The sequence below is a fragment of the Miniopterus schreibersii genome (assembly GCF_964146895.1).
Source record: "Miniopterus schreibersii genome assembly, chromosome: 3".
NCBI classification, from domain to species: domain Eukaryota; kingdom Metazoa; phylum Chordata; class Mammalia; order Chiroptera; family Miniopteridae; genus Miniopterus; species Miniopterus schreibersii.
Genome location: NC_138103.1, coordinates 12705926 through 12732906, shown reverse-complemented (window position 1 = coordinate 12732906; position 26981 = coordinate 12705926). Strand labels below are relative to the sequence as shown.

Sequence of the window (26981 nt, the reverse complement as noted above, 5' to 3'; positions counted from 1 at the left end):
AGGCAAGAGAAACCTTTCCCACTCTGCATGCCTACAGGGTGTACAGCGCCAGAAGGAAAATGCAGCCGGGAGAAAGAGCAAGGCTAACGAGGTCCTTCTCCTACATTCCAGTCACTTTCTCACCAGACGACAGGGCTCACCAGGGCTTGGCACGTGCCGCCCCCACCCGCCCCCACGGTGACCTCACGGCTCCGCCCCTCTCCCTGATGCTACAAACCTCAGCCCCGCTTCGAACCCTAGCTGCCTCCTTAGGGACAGAGCGCGTGAAGAGCTGTGGCGGTGGCCGCAGGAGCCAGGGAAAGGGTGAGTCCACTCGGCCACGCAAGTCGGCGCCTCCCGCGAGCTGGGCTGGGCGCTCGTACCCCTGTGGGGGGTTATGACCCCGGACCGCCGAGACCCCTTGCCGCCCGCGCCGTGGCCGGTTGCATGCTGGACACTGTAGTCCCCACGGTGCGCAGGTTGCGCCTGGGCGCAGGGATGGACTACATCTCCCAGAAGCCTTTTGGCAGGCGGTGGGGGGAGGTTGTGCGCGTGAGCCCCGCGGGGCTAAGGGTCTTGTCTTTGGAGCGCTGTCCTCGGCCCTTCTCGGCGTTGCTCAGCCGCGGACGCCCGGCCTCTCGAGGTAAAGGGACCCCGGGGTCGGCGCAGCGGGTCCCTCTCCTGCTCCCAGGGACGTTCATGCGATCCAGAGCTGTCCTTGGGGTTTTGACGTCGTACCTTCGCTGGGTTGGCTGGCCACCCACGGGGCTGCAGTGACAGCTTAGCCCGGCCGGGGCGGGCGGCCGCGGGGACTGGGTGCCTCCGGTGCTCCTCGGCGTCCCGCTTATCACAGCTCCCGCATCCTGTGTAGGGAAGGTTGGGGGAAATACAATGTCCGGTTTTCCGCGATGGCTGTTTTCTCAAGGAAAGGGGACTGTGAGGAGAGTCCAGGCGACGAAGAAGTCCCAGCTGAGCTCCTTGGTGGCCTTGCTCTCGCTCTCCCTCCCTCCTGGCCTTGCCTCGCCAACATCAATAAATCCCTGTGTCCGCTGGGCCGCACGCGCCTGGGCCAGGTTGGGAGGCAGTGACCTGGTCTGGCTTTGGGCCCAGCTTTGTGCCATCCAGGATCTTGGTACAGTTGAACTCACGCGTCATGAGAACCCGGGTTTGCGCACTTGTTTATGGGTTTCTGTTTTCCTCTAAATATTCCCAGGAGGTCTCTCAACAGGTGTCAGGTAAGGAGCAAGCAGCTGTAAGTTTCTCCAAGTGTGGGCCTAGGATCCTCTGCATCAGAATCACCGAGGTTCTTGTTAAAAGGGACAGTTCCTGGGGCCCACTCCTGGAGGTTCTGATTCAGCAGCGACGGGATAAGCCCCCCAGATAATCCTCAGGCACGCCTGAGACTGAGAACGTCTGTCCTAGAGTGAGAAGGGTGGAGAACCCGGGACACAGCATTTATATCAGTTTTGTGTGTATTCTGGGGCCTGCCGCTGGGGCAGTGCCTAGGCAAGTGTGTACTTTGTTTTTTCCCTTAGGCTGACCTAAGAGTTGGGTAGGGAGAAGTATGCCAGCTCTGCCTTGCTCTCTGCCCCACATTTAATTATGAAAAATTTCAAACATATAGGAAAGTCGAAGAAATTTCACAGTGAATACCCACCTAGAATGTATAACATTTTACCATCTTTTATCATAAATCTAACCACCCAACAGTCCATCTTATCTTTTTATGTGTGTCAAAGTTGCAAACATCAGTCTAGTTTCCTCCCAAATAGTCATGCTTATAATTGCATCTTGGAATTCTTCTTGCTTATTGTTTTTTAACTAACGTAAGCCCTGGGTATTTCAAAATCTGTCTTCCATCCCTGAGGACCTGGAGGTTTTTTCATGGCTTGGCCTCTGGAACCAAGAAAGAGTTTTACATGGGCTCTTACAAAGATTTTAAAACAGCGATTTTAAATCACCAGAAGAGCAGAAGCATGGATTGTGTGACAGAATAATACTTCAGGGACCAAAATTGTTCTGAAGGGGAGCTAATGGAATGTGCTCTGATTGGCCAGGTTCCCCAGCAGGTCACGTTGTCAGTAATAGAATTATGTTATCGGCTTGCATGCTCTGTTTCTACTCTTTACACTATAAGCTTGCCCAGTTTGAACCTGCTGGTTTGGTATGTTTTCTAAAGCTCTAGGGGAACAGGGCTGCATAGCCCAGTGGGCCCAGGTCTCTTGGGCTCGGGTACTTTGTTCCATAGCCACAGACACTAACCCCTAACCCTCTTCAGTTGTCTGAGACAGAGGGAAGAGACAGGTCCTGTAAAAATTCATCTCCACTTTCAGAAACATACATTTTTACTCATAGAGGACACAGAGAAATGTGGCTCTTAAAGTTATGGCATCTTATATTGATGTTTCTGTCCTTATGTTGAGGAAGGAAGTCTTGCTGGTGAGAAGGCAGCTAACGGTGGAAACTCCTGCAGAAAATGTTGGTCCTTAGTGGGAGAGAGAGGTAAGCCAGGTCAGCAGTGGTGGCAGGAGGTTTATGAGGGGACTTGGAAATGGAATTCACAGAACGGAAATGTGCTGGTTGCTAGGACCCCCCAAAGGGCTCTGTCTCCTCATCTCTACACAACCAGGACTCAGAGGATCCCCGGGAAGTCGACTCTCTGCATTGCATTTTAGTGCTGCAGAGGAGAGGGGGTGCTGGGCGGGGACTTAGGTCAGAACCCCTCCCCCTAAGAGGGTCACCCGCTTAGGGATATGCAGGTAGGTCACTCCTGAGCCATCAGACCTGCCCCTTGCCCACTACTCTGTGAGTCAGCAGGCTCTGGTGGTGATGATGAGGGCCTGGGACCAGAAATGCCCAGATTTGCCAGACCACACCTGGAGGCCCATCTGTTACTTCCAAGCTGTGTGACAAGCATTTGCCCTCCCAGAGCCTCACTTGCTACCTGTCTGTGAATGGTGAAAAGCAACACCCAGGCCAGATGAAGACCTATGTCCCCTGTGTGTGCCGAAAAGACTAGGGTCTCCTAATGTTAGACTAAGTACAAAACCATGCAGTGCAGGGTAAGGAAGTCAGTGGCATTCTGATTCTTTCCATGAAGCAATGCTGATGTGTTTTTGGTAGCATAATTTTTCCAGAAGACATTTTTCATCACCTTTTTGGTGCTCCTGATCTGTGGGTGCTATGAGCCCCTGCATGTCTGTCTTCTGGGTGATCTAGCACCATCTCTTTTTACCACAAGGAGGTGTCATGAGGATCCAGTAAAAACTGCGAACATGCTAGGTATGTAATGTATTCAGTATGTGTTGATTCAGTCTGAATTCAGATCTGTTAGTGTCTGCTTTTCCCTGCAAGGAGAACTGGAGGCCAGAGAGGGGTGCAGGGTGGTAGAGAAGCATGGACCAGTCTCCCTGGGTGGGGTCCGAGGCGAGTCCCAACCCCTTATTAATTCAGGAAGAAGTAAAATACTGTTGTCCTAGTTTGAATTAGCATTAAGAGCAGTAGCCTTACAGGTTACAAGTGGGGGAAACAGCAGGGAATGAAATTTCATTTTCAGTTTGCACCCTCTGTATGTGCTTTGTGCCTATCCAACGGTGCTCTCTGTGTCATCACAGGGGCTCCAGGAGGTAGCACAGACAGAGCTGCTGAGTGGCTTGCCCAAGGCTGCTGAATAACAGAGAGCAGCTCTCCGGAAGCCACAGGGGCTGAGGGAAATGTGGGCTCTCCCAGCCCCATTGTGAGAACTGCTCCATGGAGTTGACTGTGACTCAAGTAAGGATTTTTGGCCATAAACAAAAGCACTTTCATCAAGAAGCGTGGACTGCATCTCAGCTGAGGTTGGCCTAGTGGCTATGGGGGGGTTGGGCACTTGGGTTAAGAATAATAGCGTGGGAAGCCTAGTTAATTTAAGTTAACCCCAAATCTCATGGATTTGCTTATTTAACAACCCTGTGCCATGTGCTAATACAAGTGGGAGAGTCCCCTTGTTTTCTGGTGGGGGAGGAGAGGAACGGACGAAAGATTCCCTGGCGGGGAATTACAGGAAAGCGTCTGGTTTGCTGGATAGAGGTTGGGAGAGTGTTTGGAGGCTGAGAAAGTGATCTATGGAGGGGTCCACTGGTGGGGGCGGATGGGATGTGTTTTGGAGAAGGGCAAGTTACAGTCTAGAGGCTGGAGTGCAGTGTGGGAGAGAGTGACCTTGAACACAGGGCCAGGGCCAGACTTTGCTCCTTTAACCAGACCAGTAGATGAGATGGTGGATCTGAGAGTTTTTTGAGCAATGGCATTAGCAATGCTTGCTGACAGGTCAAGGATTAAGGTGTAGAGAAGTCTGGAAGGCCACTCAGACATCCATAGTGGTGATGGGAGTGCTGCTATCTGAAACAGGGCCCACGAGATGGGGAAGAGAGCCTTCTGCCCAGGAGTACCAGCCAGGCTGTGTTCCTTGTGATGTGCTACCTGGGGCTGTGGAGGGACTGGCCCCAAATACTGTCTCTGCCCTCCAGGATCTGCCAGTCTGCATGGGAAGGCTAGGCCCGACCACAACTTTCTCTGTCCCCCCTATTCTTAGTGACTCTGTTGGCCCAGGCATGGAACCTCTGCCCGCCTTCCTACAGAGGCTATGTAGGGCCCACACACAGACCACCCCTTGTCTCACCTGAAGCACCTAATGTCACGGATTCTCATTGGGGTTTTGCTGAGTATCTTTTGTAAATTCTTTTCAAGTGTGAGCTGGCTTTTCATCTGGATTTGTAGCAACCTGAGAGCTGGGACCCCAGGTGAGTGATCTCCATGGAATGTTGGCTGAATTAAGGAGTCAGGAATCATAAATCTTTTCAAGTAGGTAGTCATTTGAAAGAAAGAAAAAATAAACTTGGGTAGTGATGGCTCTGCTGAATAAAACTGGTTTATCTTAGAACTAGAATTCTGTGCTGCTCCAGGCAGAAGGCCTCACGTGATCATATGACTACATGACCACATGGCCATGCTCAGCACTCAGACCCATGCCCCCTCCTCCATATGCCATGCAGCCTGAGGCTTAGGGCACAGTGTCTGTTCCATGCAGACAGGTCAGGTTACATGTATGTTTACGTGCTTTGCCTGGGGAGTGTGGGGGCCACACTGTGACCCATGTCCCCCATTGTAGCCCCAAACTGGCCAGAAAGAAGCTGTGCCTGCTGTAGGTAGGGGCCAACCCCTGTAGGCTTCCCTGCCTCCAACAGCCAATTATTGATATCAGGACTTTTGGGGACCCATTTTGTGGGACGTGGAGAACCATGGGACAACCTGATTTCTCAGGCCCTCATCTTACTTGGAGTAAAGGTGGACATCCTTCAGTAGCTGAGGACCTGGCCCATCTCCCCGAGCTGCCCACTAAGCCTCTCTGCCCTCAGCTCCTCTCACTCTCTTGGCACCCACTCTACCCAGCCCCCGGGGCTGTGTGGGCGTACTCCAGACCTCTGCACTTAGCTTTTCTTTGCCTGGACCTTTCCACAGCTGTGCACATGGCTCGCTCCTCACCTCTGTCTTATCTTTGTCTGAATGTTCCCTGCTCACAGAAACCCTCCCTCCTTAAAACAGCAGGCTGCAGCTCTTCTTTTCCTGTGCTTTGCTCCTCAACAGCAAGCCTCCCTATCTGCCATACTGTATATTGGACCTGTTGCTGTGTTTTACAGCCCTCTCCCTCCCCCCTCCATGGAAGGTCCATTAAGGCAGAAAGATGATGGTGGAGTCCCGAGGTGCAGGGACCACAGTCTGCGCTCTGTCATTCCAAATGTGGAAAGTACGGGTTTTTTAAAAATTTTTATTGATTTCAGAGAGAGGAAGGAAGAGGGAGAGAGAGAGAGAGAGAGAGAGAAACATCAGTGTTGAGAGAGTCATTGACTGGCTGCCTCTTGCACACCCCCTACTGGGGATCGAGCCTGCAACTTGGGCATGTGCCCTGACTGGGAATCCAACTGCGATTTCCTGGATCATAAGTCAGTGGTCAACCGCTGAGCAACACCAGCTGGGCGGCAAGTACAGTTTTGAATACAGAGTTGAATTCCCAGATGAACATTCAGTGGTTAGGTTCTAAAGTTAGTTGCTCCTACCATGTAAAGTCCTTGAGTGGCCTGTGAACTCGAAGGCAGTGACATTCTCCCTGAGGAGACAGCATGTGCACCCCTGGGTTCCGTTCCCCTTCTGAGCCTTGCCTTCACCAAGATAAAAGCAGAGGACTGGTCAGATCATTTCAGTGTTCCTTTCTCTTTTTGTTCCGGGTGCAGGAATCCATGTAACCTCACACGATGGAATAACACTGTGCGAAAGCCCTTTGTTGGGAGTGTAAAATCCTGCCCAAGCATATTTTGAAAAACACTTTGGTGAATGTGTGGGAAAAGATGGCAGAGATACATGCAGTGGAACGGGCATTGGGCTCATATGGATCGTGGCATCTCTTGCGGCTGGGGAGCAGCCGGAGGGCGCTTGCCTTGCCCGCTGTTATCTCAGCACTGCACCTGGTCCTGCCTTAGGAGGGTGCTTAGTAAGTGTTTCAAGACTAAATGAATGTCAGCTGAGACTTTGTCATTTCTAATGACATTTCTGGCCTGAAACGTGGTCTCCTGATGTATGAGTCAAAGAGCAATATACACATGGCTAAAAATAACGTGAACTCCCATTTTTCTAAGAAGATCCAAAATAGTTCTTCTATCCCAACCAGCAGGGGTAGATTCTTCAGGTCAGATGTCCATTTAGAGTAAAATGAATTTAGCTCAACTTCCACATACTATGTCATGTATCATAATTTAAAATACTGATTAGATTTGTTCCCACTCTTCCTCACTTTTGGGGACTTCATGTCCTTGTCACAGACGCCAGCCCCATGTGATTGGCAGTGCTGGTCGGCTGACACCAGCCCCCCACCCCCACCTTCCCTTTACTGGGGCACATCCACTGGACTGTTCTATTTTTCTGGTTTCTTTCATCATTCCTGTCACACAACTTCTTACTACGAGCCCTTTAAAAGGGTGTTTATGGCAGCATCCAATCAGTTGCAATTATGGGGTCTCATGCCAGGATTAATTAATTACCTGCCGCATGTCTACTGGCTTTTGGCCTTTTTCTTTTGACTGATTCCATCCAGGTGGCCTCTAGAAGAATGCCACACTGCCACTAAGGTTACTGCAACTAATGTTCTTTACCCAGCAGTACTTTGTTTAAAAGAATTGAGGTTGCCCTGTAAAATTAGGAGTTGAAATGATGCAGAGACAGGGCCCTCATGGCTCTGAGGGAAAATGAGGAAGGCTCTAGAATATATGCAGGTATATATAGGAGCTCTGAGCATGTAAAGGCAGAAAGGCAAAGTCTTTCTCTTGGGAGTGTAGAGGTTTGCTCTCCCCCGTGAACTGGGGGACTTGGGCAAAGCCTGGCTGCAGGCTGAGCTCCTCCCCTGGGCCAGCGAGGCCAGCAGGCATTTGTGTCTGAAATAAGACTCTTCCAACTGGGTGGCAGGGACTGTGTAGTGGCCACGTGGCTTGGCTGCACTTAAAGGCCTTGCACTTTTTCCTGGATCAGGATGGTATGTCTTGATCTCAGATAACTGATGAAAATCGAGTCAATCCGAAGACTGTTCATTTTGTGTCAGCTTCAAGAAGGCAGAGGTAAGGACTTTTTCTTTTCAGGGCTCCCATTTTGATTGCCTAAGGGATGGTTGTTCAGACTCATCGCATTTCTAAAATTAGTCCGCCTTTTAGTTACCAAGTCCCGCCTGTCCAGCAGGTGCAGATAGCTTGTTTATTCACTGGTGGGTGCAGCTGTATCTGTTTTTCCAGCCTTGACTGCTCATCTTCTCCTGTCTGTACTTCTGTGGCAACAGTTGAACACAGAAGCAAGCTCCGGAGTCCTGTCCTGCCTGGGAGGCAGCCCTGAGGGCTGGGGGAGGCGGTCGGATGACAAGCTGGAGCCTGAGCTGTATTCCTGGTGTTGGCTCCAGCTAGTGGCCTCGGGCAAGGCCTGTAACCTCATCAGTCTCCTCAGTCTCAGGTTTATTGTGTCTCTTGGGATTTTCTTATCTGCCCTCCTCTGCCAGGTGACCTGTTGGGTCTCCAGGTAGGGTCTCTGAGGCTAGAACTGCCTTGAATGGCCTTTAGGGTCCAATTACAGGTCTAGACCCTCAATTTTACTGGAACACTGGGAGGTGATCTGGTACATAGAACCGACTCACACACCAAACTCTTTCGAGAGCGATGGAAACACCATAACACCATCTAATGAGAGGGAAACAAGCAAACAGCCCAGTGCTCCTTGGAGGATTTCTTTTCCTCTGGGGAAAAACAGATTACAGTCAGAGTCAGCCTTCTGGACTGAGGAGGAGTGCTCATAAATGTAACACAATTATAGGGACTGTTTTGAAGAAGGAACATCAAAGGAGCCATCCATACTAGAAAAATTAGAGACTACATATAAATAAAAAGTTTTTTTATGTCTGTTTATATGTAAACAAGTCATCTAAAATCCCACTACCCAGAGAAAACCACTTTTTTTTTGTGTCCTCAGCTGAAGATATTCCCCCCCCCCATTGATTTAGAGAGAGTGGGAGGGAGGAGGGGGAGAGAGAAACATCGATGTGAGAGAGACACATCAATTGGTTGCCTGCTGCGATGGGGAACCTGCAACCTAGGTATGTGCCCGACCGGGAATTGAACCTGAGACCCTTTGGTCCATGGGCCGACACTCTAACTGCAGAGCCAAACCGGCCAAGGCAAGAAAACCACTCTTAACATTTGGTATGTAATACACAGTTGACCCTTAAACAACACAGACGTTAGGGGTGTCAACCCCCCCCCCGGTGCATTCATATATTTACTGTAACTTTTTTTTTTTTTTAATATGTTTTTATTAATTTCAGAGAGAGGAAGGGAGAGGGAGTGAGAGAGAAACATCTATGAGAGAGTCATTGATCAGCTGCCTCCTGCATGCCCCCTATTGAGGCCTGAGCCCAAAACCCGGGTATGTGCCCTGACCAGGAATCTAATCTCAATCTCCTGTATCATAGGTCGATGCTCAACTGCTGAGCCATGCTGGCCAGGCTCACTATAACTATTGATTCCCCCAAAACTTAATTACTAATAGCCTGCTCTTGACCAGAAGCTTTACCAATAACATGAACTATTAACATATTTTGGATGTTTTATATACTGTATTCTTTTTCTTTTAAAAGAATAGTTTATTGATTTTTAGAGAAAGAGGGAAGGAGAGAAACATTGATGTGAGAGCGCAACATTGATTGGCTGCCTCCTGTATGCCCCCACCAGAGATTGAGCCTGCAATCTGGGCGTGTGCACTGACCAGGAATCGAACTTGCAACTCTTCGGTGCACAGGACAATGCACAACTGAGCCACACCGGCCAGGGCATATATATACTGTATTACAGTAATCTAGAGCAAAACTGTTAAGAAAATCATAAGAAAAAATAAATTTACAGTATTTATTGAAAAAAAATCTGTGTATTAGTGGACCCTCACAGTTCGAACTTGTTGTTCAAGGGTCAACTGTAGATGTAAATACACATTTTTAAAGTAGAATCACACTACACATACTGCTTTTACATTACTTCTGTTATAGACAGCTCTCACAGACACCAGAGAGATATTATCAGACAGCCCCTTGAGTTGTCTGCACCCTCGATTCTTGTCTTCTCATATAAATGAATTTAAATTGGAGACTCTGTGTTGTGATAAAGCCAATTTATTAAAGTAATTAAAGCAAGCAAATTTATTAAAGGAGCATGGCAAGCAAATCATCCAGCGTAACGCGCACAGATGGGCTCTCAGCTAATCTGAGGAGCGAGTTGGGTGGGAGTTTGAGGCATTACATACCCTCTTGTCTATAGGTTTCAAAATTCCTTTTTTAAAAATATGTCCTTATTGATTTCAAAGAGAGGAAGGGAGAGGGAGGGGGAGAGAAATAGAAACATCAATGAGGAGAGTCATTGATCAGCTGCCTGCCTGCTGCACATCCATTGCTGGGGATCAAGCCATCAGCCCGGGCATGTGCCCTGACTGGGAATTGAACCGTGATCTCCTGGATCATAGGTCGATGTTCAATCACTGAACCATGCCAGCCAAGCCAAAATTCCTTTTTTAAAAGAATATGTTTTTATTGATTTTAGAGAGAGGAAGGGAGAGATTAATTCTCAAGGGCCCTTTTTACTTTGTTGTGGCTTTCCTAGAATTCATGAGAAGCACCTGGCAATTTTATCTTGCCAAACCTTGAGACTGCTGGCTTTTCTGCTTAGGGAGTGAAACTGCCCTTTTTTCCTTTCCCCTTCCCTCCTCCTTTCCTACATTCTCTTGTTAGGGAGGCTTTTAACAGTTTGCCCTCAAGTGTCCTTGGTTTGGGGAAGATAATGGCTTGTTATTTACAAACTGGCTGCAGATTGCCCACATTGTTGGGTCTTGTTTTAACTTTCCTGTCCCAGTTTCCCTATTCCTCTTGCTCTGGAATTTTCGTAGCTTTTCACTGTGCTGTAACACTTGTTCACTCAGTGCTATATCAAAACCATCTTTCTGTCAGTAAAAATAGATCTCTGTTATTTTTTGCAGGGGCTAATACAATTATGTTGTATGGGTAACCCAGATGGATAGCCTGTCCCTTTGGTTGAGCTTCAAAACACTAATACTTAAAAACATTTTTTATGTGAATCTTTGCTCACATGTTCATTTGTCTTTAGGACAAAGGCCTGGAAATGGAAGTGAGTCAAAAAGAATGTGCAGGTAGCAAAACTGTGCTCCAGACCAGTCGTCCTGAGCTGCTCTCCTGAGGCCCCTGGCGCTCTGTCACCGGGAGTCAGAGCGGTTTGCCAAGGCTTTGCAAGTACTCAGCGTGATGTAAATTGTTCAGTTACTTTTGTTGTCTGTACTGTAGGGGCTCCAACCCCGGGAGCACCACGCAGGGGACCACCAGAGAGGAGAGACATAGCTTTTATTACTTATATCTGGGGAAGACCTGATGGCAGCCGGTGGGTGAGTTTCCTCCACTTTGCTCTGGGCCAGGGTAGGCTAGGGGCTCATCTAGCAGAGGGGAGAGGAGAGGGAGGAGCCGTGCTGGGAAAAGCCTGCGTGAAGACCAAAGACAAGCAGAGAGCCTAGTGAAGCTTGTTAGCCATCAAGGACGTAGGAGGTACTTGGGTACGTGCTGCTCTGCTCGTGGCCGCTGGCCAGGCGGACACCTTTCCATTCTTTGAGTCCAATTTGTCTTTTGATTTTGCTTCTGATTAAGAGCAACCTATGTAGCCTCTCTCTGTTCTTTTTCTCTTGTGTACTAACTTTCTCATGCTCTTCTTGTGTCTCCATAAATACAAATAATGCAAACAATTATTTGTGTTTATTGAACACGGTGACAGGCTCTGAGCTCCATGCTCTTCATACACGACCTGACTTGTGCCTCAGCACAACTCTGGGTCAGGGGCTGCTGCTGCCATTTCACAGGTGAGAAAACAGATTCTAGAAAGTTAGGGAGCCTGCTGGCTGGCGTGGGACTTGGTGCTAGTGGGAAGGATTCTGCCCTTCCAGCTTAGCCTGTGACATCAGGGCTCAAGCCTCCCTGTGGAAGGGGACAGGTGATGGCATTTGGGGCCATTGGCTTAGGCTGATTCCTTAACTCCATTGAGTTGTGATACTCATCAGGGAGGATACTCATGTGGGAGGAGACAGGAGGGAAAACAAGATCTGCTTTCTGGTCCTTTTCCTGTCTTGTTTTGAAATACTTAGAATTCCCAAGGCATCAGATACACCCGTGTTCAAGTGTAAAAGTAAATGGTGCACAGCCACAATGATGCTATCTAAGAGGGATTGGTTCGCTCGTCCCGCTTCCATTAGGAAGGACGGTTGCAAATGGGCTGCGTTCAGGAATCCCAGTCCCACCAGTACTCGAACTTGGCAGCCCGAAGGCCTGCTCAGTGAGGGTGGAGGTGGTGTGAGCTGGAGAAAGCCAAGTCATTGGGAGTCTAATGGGAGCTTTTGGGTGTGGACCACTTGTTTATATACCGCTCAGCTGTTCCCGCCCCCTCCTTTGCCTGCTGGTCCCATTAATGCCACCTCCTCCCCCAGACTTGCTTGGAGAGATGTTCCCTGACCTCCAGCATTGGGTCTGATCTTTCTGTTCTTCCACAGTTCCTTAGACTTTTCTCTACACCATTGGTGACACTTTGTAATTAGGTTTTTGGGTTTGGGTGTGATTTTAACACCTGTCTCCCCCACTTGATTATAAGCTCCTGGAAGACAGGGATTGCACCTCTCATTCCCTGCCTCTTCCCCAGCCTGCACAGTCAGTGCTACAGACAGGCTTGGTTTTTCCCGGAGGAAGCCCCGTGCCCCTCCAAGGGCCTCCATTAAGCAGCTACCACACAGACTGTCCTTAAGCCCAGACTGGGGGATTTGAAGGAACAGGATGGATTATAGCATTGCCCACGGTGTCAGCAGCCATTCCTGGCAAATAAGTACCCCAGCTGTAAGGACCTCACGCTGCTTGGTCCTTCATGGCTTATCACATCTCTGTCTCAGTTCTCATGAAGCTTCCAAGGTGGGCAGGTGGGGTGTGGATGATGAAGTCACATGTGGACCAGGCCTCCTGGGAAGGGACGAGTCTGCATGCTTGGCAGAGGCAGAGTGTGATCCCGCTTACTCCAACCTCTGGGTAGCCCTGGAGACCCAGGGGGCCTAGCAGAGTGTTCGGTTTCCCTCTGGGACCCCTTTTTTCAGCAGATGGGAGCTGCCTTTCAGTTTTCCCAGAAAAGCCCAAAGCCCTGTTCCTGGACAGATGCCTGGAACCTGCCTCCTGGGGACAGAGGAGCCCCTCTGAGGCCAGCTGGCATCCTGGTGCCATGGCTGCAGGGAGGGTGAGCCCTTCTGGGGAGAGGTAGGGGCAGGCCAGTTGAGCCCTGGGAAATGCAGCCCAGCATCTCAGGTGGGTCCCCAGGATCTGTGGGCAGAGTGCCCTTCCTGGGGCATCACTGACCATGGAGCTCCTAGGCAGCTGCCTGAAAGGAGTGATGGCCCTGTGGGAGGACTGCTAGTGTCTTTTCCTTTCTAAGAGTTGTCTCAGGAGCCCCACAGAGCATGTGGCCTCCACTTGGCTGTGCTGCACATGAACTCTGCTGGCTAGCTGAGCAGGCTGGGTTTGATTACAAGTCCCTCAGGATCCTGTGGGGAACACACACGAGGATCCCCACTGTGTGGGAACAGAAGCTGCCCTGGCAGAGGCTCCAGTGCCTGTTTTGTTTTCCTTCCTGTTAGAAGTTGCTCACCATGAATGATGACAATAGCAGGTGCCATTTATTCAGTGTTCTGTGCTAGGCTCTGAGCTGCTCTGGGCATTTTTCATACACTGTGTATTGTAAATTTTGCTCCAGTCCTGAGACGTAAGCATGATTACCCCATTTATAAATAAGGAAACTGAGGCTCAGTGAGGTCACACAGCTAGAAAGTGGTGGAGCTGGATCTGAACTAGCCTGCTGCTTCCTTTAAAGCCTTGCACATTGCAACACGCATCCCTGGGGTGGGACCTTGGTGCCACAGCAGCAAGCCCAGGACTCACCAGGACAGTCCTCTCTCGGTCTCAGGGCTCTCTGCCTGCAGGTGCCCCCTTACATTCTGTGGGGGTTCCTCTAGCACAGCGGTCCTTTAAAGGAGAGGTGCAGTCTCCTGGGGGGTTCCTGAGACCTTCCTATTTTTATAAACACTAAAATATTATTAGTTCTATTGTCCTTTATTGTGTTACTCACATTGGTGTACAAAAGTGGGAAGTGAAATCTAACCCTACAACTTTAAGAATTAGAAAGCTCCTCTGTGAAGCCGCCCAGATCAGGGCTTTTGTTTGCTGGGAGTTTTTTTTATTGCTGCTTTGATTTCATCAGTTGTTATTGGCCTGTTCGGGTTTTCTGATTCCTCCTGATTCAGTTTTACATAATCTCACTTATATGTGGGATCTAATAAACAAAATAGGCTGAGGAACAAAATAGACCCAGACACATAGAAGCGTGGAACGGACTGAGGGATCTCAGTGGGAAGGTGGGGTGGGGGAGTGGGTAGGGAGAGATTAATCAAAGAACTTATGTGCATATATGCATAACCCATGGACACAGACAATAGTGCCATGGACACAGGCGATAGTGTGGGGAGGGGGTGGTGGGGGAGATGTGGGTTGGAGGGGATCAGTGGGAGAAAAAAGGGGGATATCTGTAATACTTTCAATAATAAAGATAAATTTTTTTTAAAAAGTGGGGAGTAAAACTATAGCCAGTCTGAGCTCCACCCAAGGCAGTGGCACCAAATCCTGCTAGTCATTGTTGTAACTGTGTTCACCACACACAAATGGACACACATGCCAGTTTCATTTAAGAAAAAGCAGTAAAAATCTTTTAACTATCAAATCTTGACCTTTGGAGTACACAACTTTTTTTTTATATATATATGTATGTATATTTGTATATATGTATATATATATGTATTTATATATATATATATATATATATCTTTTTTTATTTCAGAGAGAGGAAGGGAGAGGGAGAGAGAAATGTCAATTATGAGAGTCATTGGATCAGCTGCCTCCTGCACGCCCCCGACTGGGGATTGAGCCCACAACCTGGGCATGTGCCCTGACCGGGAATCGAACCGAGATCTCCTGGATCCCAGGTCGATGCTCAGCCGCTGAGTCACGCCCAGCCAGGCTTGAGTACACAACTTTTCAGTATTCTGTGTGATGCAGTGTGAGGCACACAGAAAGCAGACACCTGAAGAATGCTGGCTGCCTCGGTGTCGCACAGGTGCAGTTTGAGTTGGGAGCTGATGGAGTAACTTCCCTTGGGCTCCATGTTCACTGAACAATTGACGCACATACTATGGTTACTCAGACTTAAGGATTTAGCAGTGGGGATATTACATAATGAGATGTGCCAACATTGCTAAATCTGCATAAGCGGGGCTTAAGGCTTATACTTGTGAACTAATATTTTCCAGTGATCCACGCGTGCTGTTACAAAATCATGCACGTGTAAAATATCCATTACAATCAAGGTAGACCAATGAATTTTAATGTAACAGAATAAGAAAAATTCATTGTTAAGGATTCAGGCTTCATATTGCAGCCTTTAAGAAAGTAGCACTGAGTGCCCTCGCAGGTGTGGCTCAGTTGTCCCATGCACCAGGAGGTCGCCGATTCAATTCCTCAGGGCACTTTCCTGGGTTGTGGGCTCAATCCCCGGTGGGGAGTGTGCTGGAGACAGCCAGGAAATGTTGCGCTCTCACATCAAAGTTTCTCTCTCTCCCTCTCCCTTCCTTTCTCTCTAAAAAAAAATCAATAAACTATTTTTTAAAAAAACCCAGAAAACTACCACTTGTCAAATTTGGGTATAGTATGGAAGAATATCTACAAATATCTGAAAAGACTACTCAAATGCTCCTCCCTTTTCTAACTACTTGTCTGTTGGAGGCTGGATTTTCCTCAAGTACTACAACCAAAACCACTCATCACAACAGATTGGATAGAGAATCAGATAGAGGCCAGCTGTCTCCTTTTAAGCCAGACATTTAAAAGGTTTGCAAAAATCTAAAACAAGGCTAGTCTTCTCATTAAATTTGTTTCAGAAAGTAGTTATTTAAAAATGTTATTTATGTTAACATGTCATGAGATTATTTTTAATGAACCAATAAATACTTTAAAAAATTCCTCATTATTATTTTTTTTGTTTTGTTTTTCTTTTTGAGAGAGAGTAGAAGGGAGGGAGGGGGAGAAAAAGAGAGAGAAACATCAATGGGAGAGACACACATGGGGCAAGGATCCTGCAACCCAGGTACATGCCCTCGACTGGGAATCGAACCCAAGACTCCTTGGTCCGCGGGCTGGTGCTCTAACCACTGAGTGAAACCAGCCAGGGCCTCATTTTTTCTTTCTAATATGGTAAGTACTGATAGACATAACCCACAAAACATTCATTTTGGAGTCCTGAGTAATTAAGTGTAAAGGGGCTCCTGCCCAAAAGGTTTCAAATCCACTGTTCTAGCAGATGTTGCCGGAAACTGATGTTAGAAAGCCCTCCTCCTAGTCGTCCATCCTCAGTCCTCCAGGGGTACCCACTCATGTGTTCAGACTGGGCCTTCCTCCAGAAGGAAGTGTTGGTGTATTTTCATGACAGGTCCTGTCTGGGGTAAGAGACGGGGTTGGGGGACTGGCAGGACAGTTGACGCTGCAGAATCGAGTCTGCAGCAGTGGCTGTAGCCTGCGAGGATCTTATCCTGCTGACAAGGACCCAGACCCTCCCAGCTCCCACCAGGAACCTGCCTGGGCTGCCCTAGGCTGCCATTTGGCCTGGCTTTGGCCCTGGATCAACAACAGTGTCCTCTGTGGTGAGTGATGAATAGTTGGGAGCAGAGCAGAATGCCAGAGGTCTTCCCAGGGCCCAGAGGTCTTGTACTTTGGACTCCTCTCTGGGAAATGGGGAGACCCAGAAGAGAGAGAAGCTGAAATCGGGCACCGACAGTCAGAGGCCCTGTCCCTTTTCCTTGTGTCACCAGGAATCAAAGCTGCCCCCCAGTGACCTATCATACAATAGTATTCTTTCAAAATTTTATTTTTAATTATGCAAATAATATACAAATACCTTCTCGTTAAAAGTAAATAAAAGCGTAACGAAGGAAAGCCTTGCCTCTCTGTCAAGCTTCTATATCCCAGAGGCGAGGTTTCGGTCAGGGTGTCTCTTCGCCATCTCTCTATATCTGCACATACATACAGAGGACTGTCTAGACCTGATGGGTTTGGGGTTTTTTGAGATGTAATTCACAAGCCATACAATTCACCCTTTCAAAGTGTGCACGCAGTTTAGTGGTTCTGTCAGAGAGATGTGCAGCCATTACCGCTGCCTAATTCAGGAGCATTTTCGTGACCCCAGTACATGTGTTTTCACCCTAAAGCCGCCTCCCCTGCCCAGCACGTCTGCAGGTACCAGGTGTTGTCATCACTGCTCCGCACGCAGCCAGCCAGGAGGCAGGGGTCCTGGTCCCAGGTCCCCAGGAAGACGGGCTCAGGGAGGGTCCGTGATTCACCGGTCAAGGCCAGGACTGTGTGACTGGAGCTCCCTGCTCTCCTTGTTTTCCTGTTAACTGGTGGACTGACCAATCCTTGCTCCTCTATGAATGGGAGATGGGGGTGAGTTGGGCTCTTGCCATCCTGGCCTCACATTGGAAGATGAACCCTTTCCTTGGAGCCGTTACATTCTTCAGTGTCTGCTTCGAGTAGTGTGCTGGATAAAGATGAGGCCTGGGATTGGGTTTGAGGTGGCAGGTTATGAAGCAGTTTTGCAGTTTCATGGCCCAAAACCCTAAAACCCACAGCAGGAGGCCCAGAACATCATTGTTATCCTCACACCTGGGAAAACCGTCACCAGGTCTCTCCCAGCTCACCTGGAAGAAACTCAAGAGTTGCTCTGTGTATATGAGGCCTGATTAGTCTCTGTGACATGGCTGATGGTAGAGCTGTATGAAGGCTCCAGAGAGGGAGGGGCTGAAGCTGGGCTTCCAATGCTGGGGTGCAGAGCAGAAGTTTCCACTCTGCAACAGACCTGCCCTGAGCACTGAGTAGGCCCAGGCTCTGCAGTGGCTGCTGGGCTGAGGAGGGTGGGGAGGGTGTGGCTTTACAGAAAGTGCCTGGCCCTGTGCCTGGCAGAACTGTCCTTCCCTACCCCGACCCCCAGAAGCCTGTGCCCTTGGGAAGGTGCAATGAGATTGCAGTAGGGAGTGGGAAGGTGGTGGGTCCATGGACAGAAGTGGAGAAAGGCTTCATCTCATTTTATGGTGACCGGAATAATGCCCTCCTATGTAAAAGCACAGTGGGTGCTTCAGTGTGTTTGGTTGTGGGTGCAGGGAACAGATTGGGCCTTAAGTGGCCCCCGTACCACCCCCCAGTGGACCAAGGGGCATATGCAAGCTCACCCTCTCCTCCCTCCCCTATAAGGGTCCCAGAGGCCACCCATGGCCCCCCTCTCCTAAACACACCACCCCTGTCCCTTGAGGCTCACCAAAGTCTATCCCCAGCTCCCCTGGACCTCACCCCGTGGCCATCTTTGTCCAAAGAGTTACCTTGATCCCTCAAGAACGAAGGCCTGTGATGTGAACTACAGTGAACAGCATGGGGACGCTGCTGGCTTACAGTGTGCACTCAAGTTCCCACAGTGCCTTCTCGGGAGTCTTGAGCCTTCTAACGCATCAGCTGCCCATCCCAGGCTGCCTCCTGGCCCTAGACTATTCCTTCCAGGCTGGGCCTCAACCTGAAAATACAGTCAAGGGGACATTGATCTTCTTTGTCAGTTAGATCCTCAAAGCTCCAGAAACCCAGCCTCTGCCCTACACACATTCTGGAGCGGCTCTGTTTCCCAAGGGCCAGTGACTTCTAAAGTAGGAGCCATGGGGGTTGGGACAGCAGCGCATCGCTTTTTTCCAGTGCTAAGTGGGAAATTTCCCAGCTCCCCCAGAACTGCCTGAAAACAGGTGAATAGGAATTGAAGGCTCAGAGGAATTCCTTGGAAACATCTAAAATTTTGACTTGCAAAGCCATGTGACTCTGGGCATGTAACTGAGCTGGGTTGACTTTCTGTAAAATGGAGATGCCCAAGAGCTGCCCGGAGGCGGGTCTGAGGACTGGGTTCATACTTGTTCAGCGTCAGCCCCCTAGCTGGCGCCCAGGGAACGCCAACCTGATTCTGACGGCGGTGTGAGGATTACCCTGAGGTACTTCCTCGGTGATGACTATGGGACTTGTGCAACCCTGCAAGGCTTGGAAGAGAAGTGTGTTCCTCTCAGCTCGTATTGGGTGTGACTGTTGCTACACTTCGGTGGGCCTCGGAGAGGTGTGCCAGTGCTGTTACACAAGGACTTCATTTAAAACTTTTCTCTCATTTCATGCGTCCGCTCACTGAGAACACCTCTGCCCCCACGCTCCCGGGTGAGTCAGGGAGAGCTGTGCGCTCATGAAACATGAGGCAGGGTGGAGGCTGAGCCCCAGGGTCGTGTGTCTGTGTCCTCACACCTGTGTGCTGCTGGGGGTCAGCACTTCATCGGCTGCTTAGCTGCTGAGCGCTCAGCTGGGTCCCTAGCTCTGTTCTGAGATAATTTCTTTGTATTTTTTTATTATTTTGACTGGGTAATACCTTCGTATCCACAAAACCCAGAGGGTGTAAAGGGGTGTACTGTGTAAAGTCCTTTGGGCCCCAGAGGAGCTCCTGTTCTGCTTAATGATAAACTTGTGAAAGTTTTCAGACAATTCCCTATTTCTTCACAGTTCATAGCTATGAGGTCTAAATGAGAGGCTGAGAGGCCCGTCATGGGTTTCTGGCGCTGCGAGTTGACTTCACTGAGCTCCCAGGACTCAGGCTTTGCTCTCCTCTGCTGGGAACTGCAAACCCACAGGTCTCATGGCCCCTTCCTTAGCTTTTCATAACCCACACTCTGGCACCTGCCCAACAGCGAAGTTGCAGGAGCTGAGATCTCGAGACCACATTTGTATTTGTAGCTTAATTTGTGTAGTATGCATTTTTATTGGAAAACTGGCTTTTAGACATGTGACTTTTAAAAAATATTGCATTCCTGTAGTTTTTATCGCACCTTAGACAATGGAGTTTTGTGGAAATGCACATTTGGTTTTATAATGGCAGGCGGGGGGGGGGCTGGGGTTTGAATTCTGGAAACCTTCATGAGCCATTTTTCAGAAACCTCTCTCCTTTATATCAAAGGGGCCCACCCCCCCAGTCTCTGCCACAGTTCAGGAAGGTAGCTAGAGGACGAGTGTGGATGTGAAGGGGAGGAGACAGAGGAGCAGCCGGGCCCTGCTCCCCAAGGGAAGGGGTTTTGGTGCATGTGGTCAGTGCTTGGAGTAGAAGTGCCCCTGTGCATGTTCCGAGTGTCTGTGTGGCCTGTAGCAGTGCCTCCTGTAGGTACAGAGATGGCTCAGGGTTGGGTGGACACCAAACGAGGCCTTTATCCTCTGTGTACCATCATTATGATGGTAGAATCCCAGAAGTAGAATTCTTGCACTCTGGGAGACAACAGAATTAGATCTAGTGATTTTGATGAAAAAGCAGGTCATGCCTGCATCCTCAGAAGTGATGCCTGTTGTGTGCACGTGTGTGTATGCACATGCTCCCTGGTAATGGAGGGGCTTGTTGTACCCAGGTTACTTCCTCTCACCTAGTACCAAAAGGTGCTCCAGTGACTCATCTAGCACAGTGCAGCTCTTCTTCCTGGCCTGGCCAGTTCCCTGTTGAGCCGGGGCTGTGTGGTGGAAAGTGGTGGCACCACAGAGGAACCCCAGATGGACACAAAATGGGAGTTTGTGGCAGGCGCTGGCCCATGTTCCAACAGACCTGGTGTATTAGTTTTCCACAGATACCATTCAAGCCTCTAAGGCAGGCTCCTTTTTCTCCCATTAGGAGGATGCCTGATGGGCTGGCAGTGGCTCTTGCCTGGAAGTGGGGACCTTTTGTGGTGTTCTCTAGAGGCTCTGCTGCTCCCCGTCTGGGCCCTGGGTTGTTGGAATTCACCTGCATTCACCTGCCACCGGGCGTGGGGGATAGGAGAGTCACTCAGGGTCCTAGACTCGTTCTGTCTCTAATATAATACACCATGTGACCTCAGGCAAGTCCTGCCCTTTCTGGGCCTCCATGTCTCCAGAGGATAATTATGACCAGCAACTCACAAGAGCAGGCGTATACTTTATAAACACTTGGGGAGGTGTTCTGCCTCATGGTGGTCAGAGTAAAAGTAACCAAATGTCATTTTAACATTACAGATTGTAACAGCAGTATCCAAGGTTTGCAGCTGTCAACTAGCATCATCCTTCACTAAAGGCATAATGATACCCTTTGACCTATAATCTCACTTCTGGCAAGTTTAGCCCAAAGATGTAATTCAAGAAATGGAAAGAACATTGTTTGTTTTTCTTTTAATGAAAGTAACAAGTAGCATTCTAAATGCCTTAGGAGTCAGTCAAGTAAACAGTGATGGGCCCATTTTAGGGAATATTAAAATTGGTCATGGGATCTTGCAAGATGGAGGAAATATATGACGTTAAAGGATTTTAAACTGTCATGACAGCCATTATATAAAAATATAGGTGCCTGTGCATACAGACTGGCAGGGACATGCAGAGAGAGTGGCTGCATTAGGCTGATAAAATTGAGCAATTTTGTTTTCTTCCCATTTTTAAATGTTTTATCATATACTGTACAGTTTCCCCACTTAATGTATGTATGTAATTCAGTGGTTCTAGTATATTCACAGAATTGGCAACCATCATTAGCCAATTTTAGAACATTTTCATCACCCTAAAAGGAAACCCCACACTCGCCATTCTCTGCCCACCCACCCCCACAGCCCCTGGCAGCCATTAAATCCATACAGACAAAATATTTCTCTCTGTATGAATTTGCCTGTTCTGTATGTTTTATATAAGGAATCATAAAATATGTGGTCCTTTGTGTCTGGCTTCTTTCACTGAGCATGTTTTCAAGATTCATCCATGTTGTAGTGTCAATAATTCATTCCTTTTTGTGACCAAATAATATTCCACTGTATGGACAGATCGTTTATCCATTTATCACTTGATGAACATGAGTTATACTTTTTGGCTATGATGAATGTTACTGTGAACATTCATGGGCAAATTTTTGCGTGTACACTATTTTTTTTTTTCTTTTTTAAAATCCTCACCCAAGGATATTTTTTCCATTGTTTTTCAGAGGGTGGAAGGGGAAGAAAGAAAAAGAGAGATATCGATATGAGAGAGACACATAGATTGGTTGCCTCCCAGATGCACCTCAGTTGCAGGCTCAATCCCCAGCCCCGGTTGGGCGCCTGCAGGAGGCAGCAAGTTGGTATGTCTCACATCGATGTTTCTCTTTCTCTCTGATGCTCTAACCGCTGACCCAAACGGGCTAGCGCTGGACACTGTCTTTCAATTCTCTTGAGTGGAATTCCTGGGGCATGTAGTAACTCAAGACATTTTTACAGCAGATTCACCATTTTCACAGCCCTCCACCTCAACCCAGCAATGTGTGGGGGTTCCAGTTTCTTTACATAATATCTCTTACTGTCCTTTTCATTTTAGCTTAGTGCCTCATGTGGTTTTGATTTGCATTTCCCTGTTGGCTAACAGTGTTCAGCCTCTTTTCATGTGCTTATTGGGCATTTGTTTATCGTTGGAGAAATGTGTACTCAGATCCTTTGCCCATTTTTTAATTGGGTTGTCTTATTGTTAATGAGTTAGAAGAGTTCTTTATATAGTCTAAATACAAGTCCCTTAGCAGACATATGATTTATAAAAATTTTCCTCCATTGTGTGGGTTGTCTTTCCACTTTTTTGATGGTGTCCTTTGAAGCACAGTTTTTAATTTTAATGCAATTGAATTTATCTTTGTCTTTTGTTGCTTGGATTTGGTCCCTCTGGCCCTGACACTGATTCATTAGATTTAATATTTAAACTTAGTGACTGCAGGTTCCTTCTCCCCTGGCAGGATTATTTGGGGCCCTCCATCACTGAATGGTTCTGAACTAAACACTGGTGGGCTCTACGAGGGAGCTACATACACTAGGGGAGCTGCTTTCACTGGTTCTTTTGTACTGTTTAGGATGTAAACTAGTGCTCAGCGAACCTTGTGAAGGGAATGAGGAAAAGTGTTTCACTTAACTGGCACCCTCTTCCTTCCCACCCCATTCACCTAACAAAACAAAGAAGGCCAGAGACACCACTATGCACAGCTGGCTCTGAGAGCCCCTCCTGGGGGCGTTGGTCTGGGCCCAGTGGGGAGAAGATGCATTGGACTAGCCACAGCCGAGAGAGCAGCTGTGAGAAGGGGAAAGGGGACCTGAGGAGTGGGAGGTATAAGGGAGGGTAGTGTGCTGGGCAGCAGGGGGGTGGGAGACCAGATGAATGAGGGGGAGAGTGGCTTCATGGAGGCCAGTTGTCCAGCCCAGTGCTGAGGGAACTGCCCGCTCTCCCCCTGAAACAGCTCCCCAGAGCCCTGTGTGTCCGTCCAGCCAGGCCAGCACTGGAAGGAGCCTCACCTGTCTACCAACTCTTGAGTACCTGGGATTTGAGGTAAAAAGTCTCCCAGATCCCCTCCCACAATCTAGAGGTCACAGTGCCCTGGCACAGAGGCTGGCACAGCACTCCCTGAATGTTAGGGGAGAGGGCCAGTGCCCAAGCTGCACTAGGGAGCCCTAGATTAGTTTCGCCATGGGGGACGGGGTGCTCACCTCACCAGCTTCTGGCCAGCTCACCCTGCCGCCCTCACCCTCTGGATTCCACACAGGAAATGCAGGTGACCACCGAGGTGAGTAGCTTCTAGAGAGATGAGGTTGGAGGCTCTGGGCTGATTACCCCTGCAGTGCAGGGCATCTCCAGGATCTAGAGGGAGCCTGTGACCACTCCTGAAGGAAACCAGTCCAAACCCATCAGCCCTGCTCTGCCCAGTGTGGTTTACATGGAAGGGAGTAAAAGGTGACCTGAGCCCTGAAAGCAGGGGACACCTGCAATAGGAGCCACAGGAGGCCCTGTGTGCTTGGGCTTAATGAGGGTGGCTCTCTGAGAACTGTCACACACCTTGTGCAGCAGCCCCTCGTGACATATCAGTGCTTGACTGGCAGTAGGGGAGCTGGGAGCATAGTTCACTTCCCAGTTTTCCCTCCAGGTTCAGAAGCCCGAAGATGTCTAATGACCCGCCCCCTCCTTACCCTGGAGGCCCCACAGCTCCACTTCTGGAGGAGAAAAGCGGAGCTCCGCCCACCCCAGGTAGGTTCAGTGCGCCCGAGGGGCCTCCTTCCCTCGCCCGTCCCAGCTGCTGAACTTGTGCCCGGAGCAGCCCTCCCACTGACAGTGCGGCTGGGCCCTCTGAGCTTCCTCTCCCGGATTCTGTCCAGGCCGATCCTCCCCTGCTGTGATGCAGCCCCCACCAGGCATGTCGCTGCCTCCTGCAGACATTGGCCCCCCACCTTATGAACCGCCAGGTCACCCAGTGCCCCAGCCCGGCTTCATCCCCCCACATGTGAATGCAGATGGCGCCTACATGCCTCCAGGTAAGTTGGAGAGAGATCCCAAGGAAGCACAGGGGTCTGCCGAGCACAGCAGGGCTGCTGTCCAGCCTTTGCTGAATGCAGGCTGGCGTTCTCTCTGGGTGTTTATTGTTGGTAGAAGCAGGGGGACTGATTGTGGGCATGGAAGGTTGGCATGGGAAAGTGTCACAGAACCAGGCCGTGCTGTGAAGGCACTGTGGACGAGCCAGAGGAGCTCAGGGCCCTGCCAGGAGGGTTGACTCGTGGGAAGGCTCCTCAGGCACAGTGGCAGGTGGTATGGACTCATGAGTGCTACAGGGGCCACTCCCTGCCAGATATTTGAGTCCATGGTCTCCTGCTCACCCAGCAGCTCTTCAGAGGGACTGCTCAGGCCAGAAAAGGGCCCAGGTTCCTGCACAGGTGTCCCCAGGTCAGGTGGGTCAAGTGGCACTGCAGTACAGGACCTAACACTGGTGAGGAAGAGTCCTGTGTGCACAAAAGGGGCTGGTGCGCGGTGAGGCTTTCCTTCCTGTGGTTGAGGTCCTTGAGCAGTGCCCTGTGTGTCAGGGGCAGGGGAGCAAATGCATCAAGCTGAGCCCGAGGGGAAGAGTGGGCCTGTTCTCAGCTCTGTCTCATCTGGCTGGGTCAAGTATTTTCTCTGTTTTGGTCCTCATGGGGTGGGGACAAGGAAGGGCTGGAATGTGGATGGTCACCTTGGCCCAGGGCTTGGTCCCTCAATTGTGTCCTAGGTGTTTGGGGCTTTGGGGCTTTGTGCTTACCTCTCACTTGAGCACAGGTGACAAGCCAGTGACCTGTCTGCTTTGTCTTCTGTGCCATTTCAGATTTCTACCCTCCTCCAGGCCCCCATCCATCCATGGGCTACTACCCACCAGGGCCCTACCCACCAGGGCCCTACCCTGGCCCTGGGGGTCACACAGCCACAGTCCTGGTCCCTTCAGGTGCTTCCTCCACAGTGACCGTGCTGCAGGGAGAGATCTTTGAAGGCGCACCTGTACAGACGGTGTGTCCCCAGTGCCAGCAGGCCATCATCACCAAGATCTCCTATGAGATTGGCCTGATGAACTTCGTGCTGGGCTTCTTTTGCTGCTTCATGGGGTAGGTATGGGTGCTTGCAGGGTGGGGGCTGCACTTGCCCACCACCCAGCTGGAGTAGGCCCAGTACCCTCGGCACCTTCTCTTCAGGCCTCCCCATCTCTGATTCAGGTGTGACCTGGGCTGCTGCTTGATCCCTTGCCTCATCAACGATTTCAAGGATGTGATGCACACATGCCCCAATTGCAAAGCCTACATCTACACGTACAAGCGCCTATGCTAATGGAGACTGGACTGGACTCCCCGCTGTCAGTCTGGACCCCTGTGCTTTGCTCCCCATGCTCAGTGGCTCATGGCCCCACTCCCACTTGGGGGTGGACGCTGTTTCACTGGTCCCCTGGAACTCTTATTGTCTTTGCCTTGCCCTTCCCTAAGCATCTGACTCTTCCAGCAAAAATTCTGTTGGGTTTAAGGCCAAGGGTCAGCGAGTGGCAGGGAGCTGGCACTGAGCATGTATGTTGCTGGTTTGCTTGGTGTTTGATTAGAAAGATAAACTGGGAAGGGTCTCCCTGCTGGAGTCTCACTCCTCCATTTTTGTATGAAGTATTAGTTTGGTCCTGATTCTCCCTGGGACCAAAAGCAGCCAGAGCAATGGTTGGTTTTCCAGACCTGGGCCTACAGTGGGGCTGTGCCTGTAGCCACAGTTTCTGATCTGCTGGGCCAAGAGTGGGGACATGAATCCAAACAGGACAGGATCATAAGGCCAGTGTTTGTTTCTGGAGTGACAGAGGTAGACATGACTGTCAAGGAATGATTCTGGCCCTCAGAACTCTCAGGAACTCAACACCTTGTCCAAGTGCCCAGAAGTCACCTGGAATAAGAGAGAGGTCAGCACAACTGCAGTTCATGGGATAAGTGATTGGGCCCAGGCTCACCAAAGGACTTGCCTCTGGCCCCTGCCTAGCTCCCTTTCTGGCAATGCCTCCGTGAACGTCTCTTTACTGGTGCCAGAAGGAATGTCCAGGAATCTAGCCCCTCTGTCCATATCATGTCCTTGCTGCGTGTGGGCATGACCTCTGCCTGGCGGCTGGTGTATCCCAGTTGGGACCAGAGATGGCAGATAGGGCCTCTCCCTGCAGGCACTCAAGATTTACAGTGCTCTCTCCATGGATCCTCTTCTAGTGAATGCTGGGCCCTTCATCCAGGTTGACTGACTGTCACTGTGCTTGCTTCAGGCACTACAGCAGGAGCGAATGTAGCACTGGATTGGGGACCAGGAAAGAGCAACCACAGTGGCCGAAGTACCCTGGTGGACTACCCCTGCCCTGGGCCTGAGGCCATGCTGTCTTTATTTTCTGAATGGTTTGTGAACTTGCTCCTGTGGACTGCTATACCCTGTTGCCACCCCTCTCTCCTGGTCTCACACTGCCACTGCATGGCCTTCTCTCACTGTGAATTGTGGCCGGTCTGTTTGTAGTTTCTCATTAAATTGGTCCTTTCACTCCCCTGCCCTGGGCCTCTGCTCTCTTGCCTGGCTTCCTTCTTTTGCAAAGGAAAGAGGGTGGGGGGCTACAGGTAGTCTAAGAGCAGGGGGTCGAGTCTTCAGGGTCTCAGTGCTTATGCTATACCGACTGCCAGGGATGACACTGACATTTAAGTACCTAATTAAGCCAAGCCAGAGTTAGTGTGGACAAGCCCTGGTATTCCAGCTTTGACTGGGCCAGAGCATGTATTAACTACCTTACTATCTCTGATACTGGTTTTATCCATGTCCACACCACAGCATCCATCCATGGGATCTGTAGGCTGGAGCCTCTCTTCCCCCCTTCCCCCCCCCCCAAGCTCAAGCTCAGGGTCATCCTCCCCTAGAAGCA

The 26981-nt window shown here is 49.8% G+C and overlaps 2 protein-coding genes across 20 annotated transcripts in view; one reads left to right on the top strand and one right to left on the bottom strand.

Annotated features, from left to right (window-relative positions):
- On the top strand, positions 1-26781 carry CDIP1 (cell death inducing p53 target 1). 18 transcript variants are annotated; one of them, XM_081133055.1, is made up of 9 exons: positions 550-622; positions 2407-2481; positions 3594-3815; positions 4705-4757; positions 23013-23101; positions 23694-23794; positions 23923-24078; positions 24897-25170; positions 25279-26781. In XM_081133055.1, exons 6-9 carry the CDS (start codon positions 23710-23712, stop codon positions 25388-25390), a joined length of 627 nt encoding a protein of 208 aa, XP_080989181.1. In that variant the 5' UTR covers positions 550-622; positions 2407-2481; positions 3594-3815; positions 4705-4757; positions 23013-23101; positions 23694-23709; the 3' UTR covers positions 25391-26781. The 18 variants fall into 18 exon arrangements, with proteins under 18 accessions (XP_080989178.1, XP_080989172.1, XP_080989176.1 ...); XM_081133050.1 differs by lacking the exons at positions 550-622; positions 4705-4757 and adding an exon at positions 243-303 and having other exon boundaries at positions 3594-3750; XM_081133039.1 differs by lacking the exon at positions 2407-2481 and having other exon boundaries at positions 508-622.
- The window catches only part of HMOX2 (heme oxygenase 2), a 69342-nt gene continuing 50530 nt past the window's right edge, over positions 8170-26981 (bottom strand). Inside the window, exon 6 of one of the 2 annotated variants that reach the window (XM_081133034.1) lies at positions 8170-8281. In XM_081133034.1, coding sequence (XP_080989160.1) covers positions 8226-8281 — 56 coding nt within the window. In that variant the 3' untranslated portion in view covers positions 8170-8225. Of the gene's footprint in view, positions 8282-16576; positions 17273-26981 lie in introns of those variants that run through there. The other variant, XM_081133035.1, reaches the window with a different exon arrangement.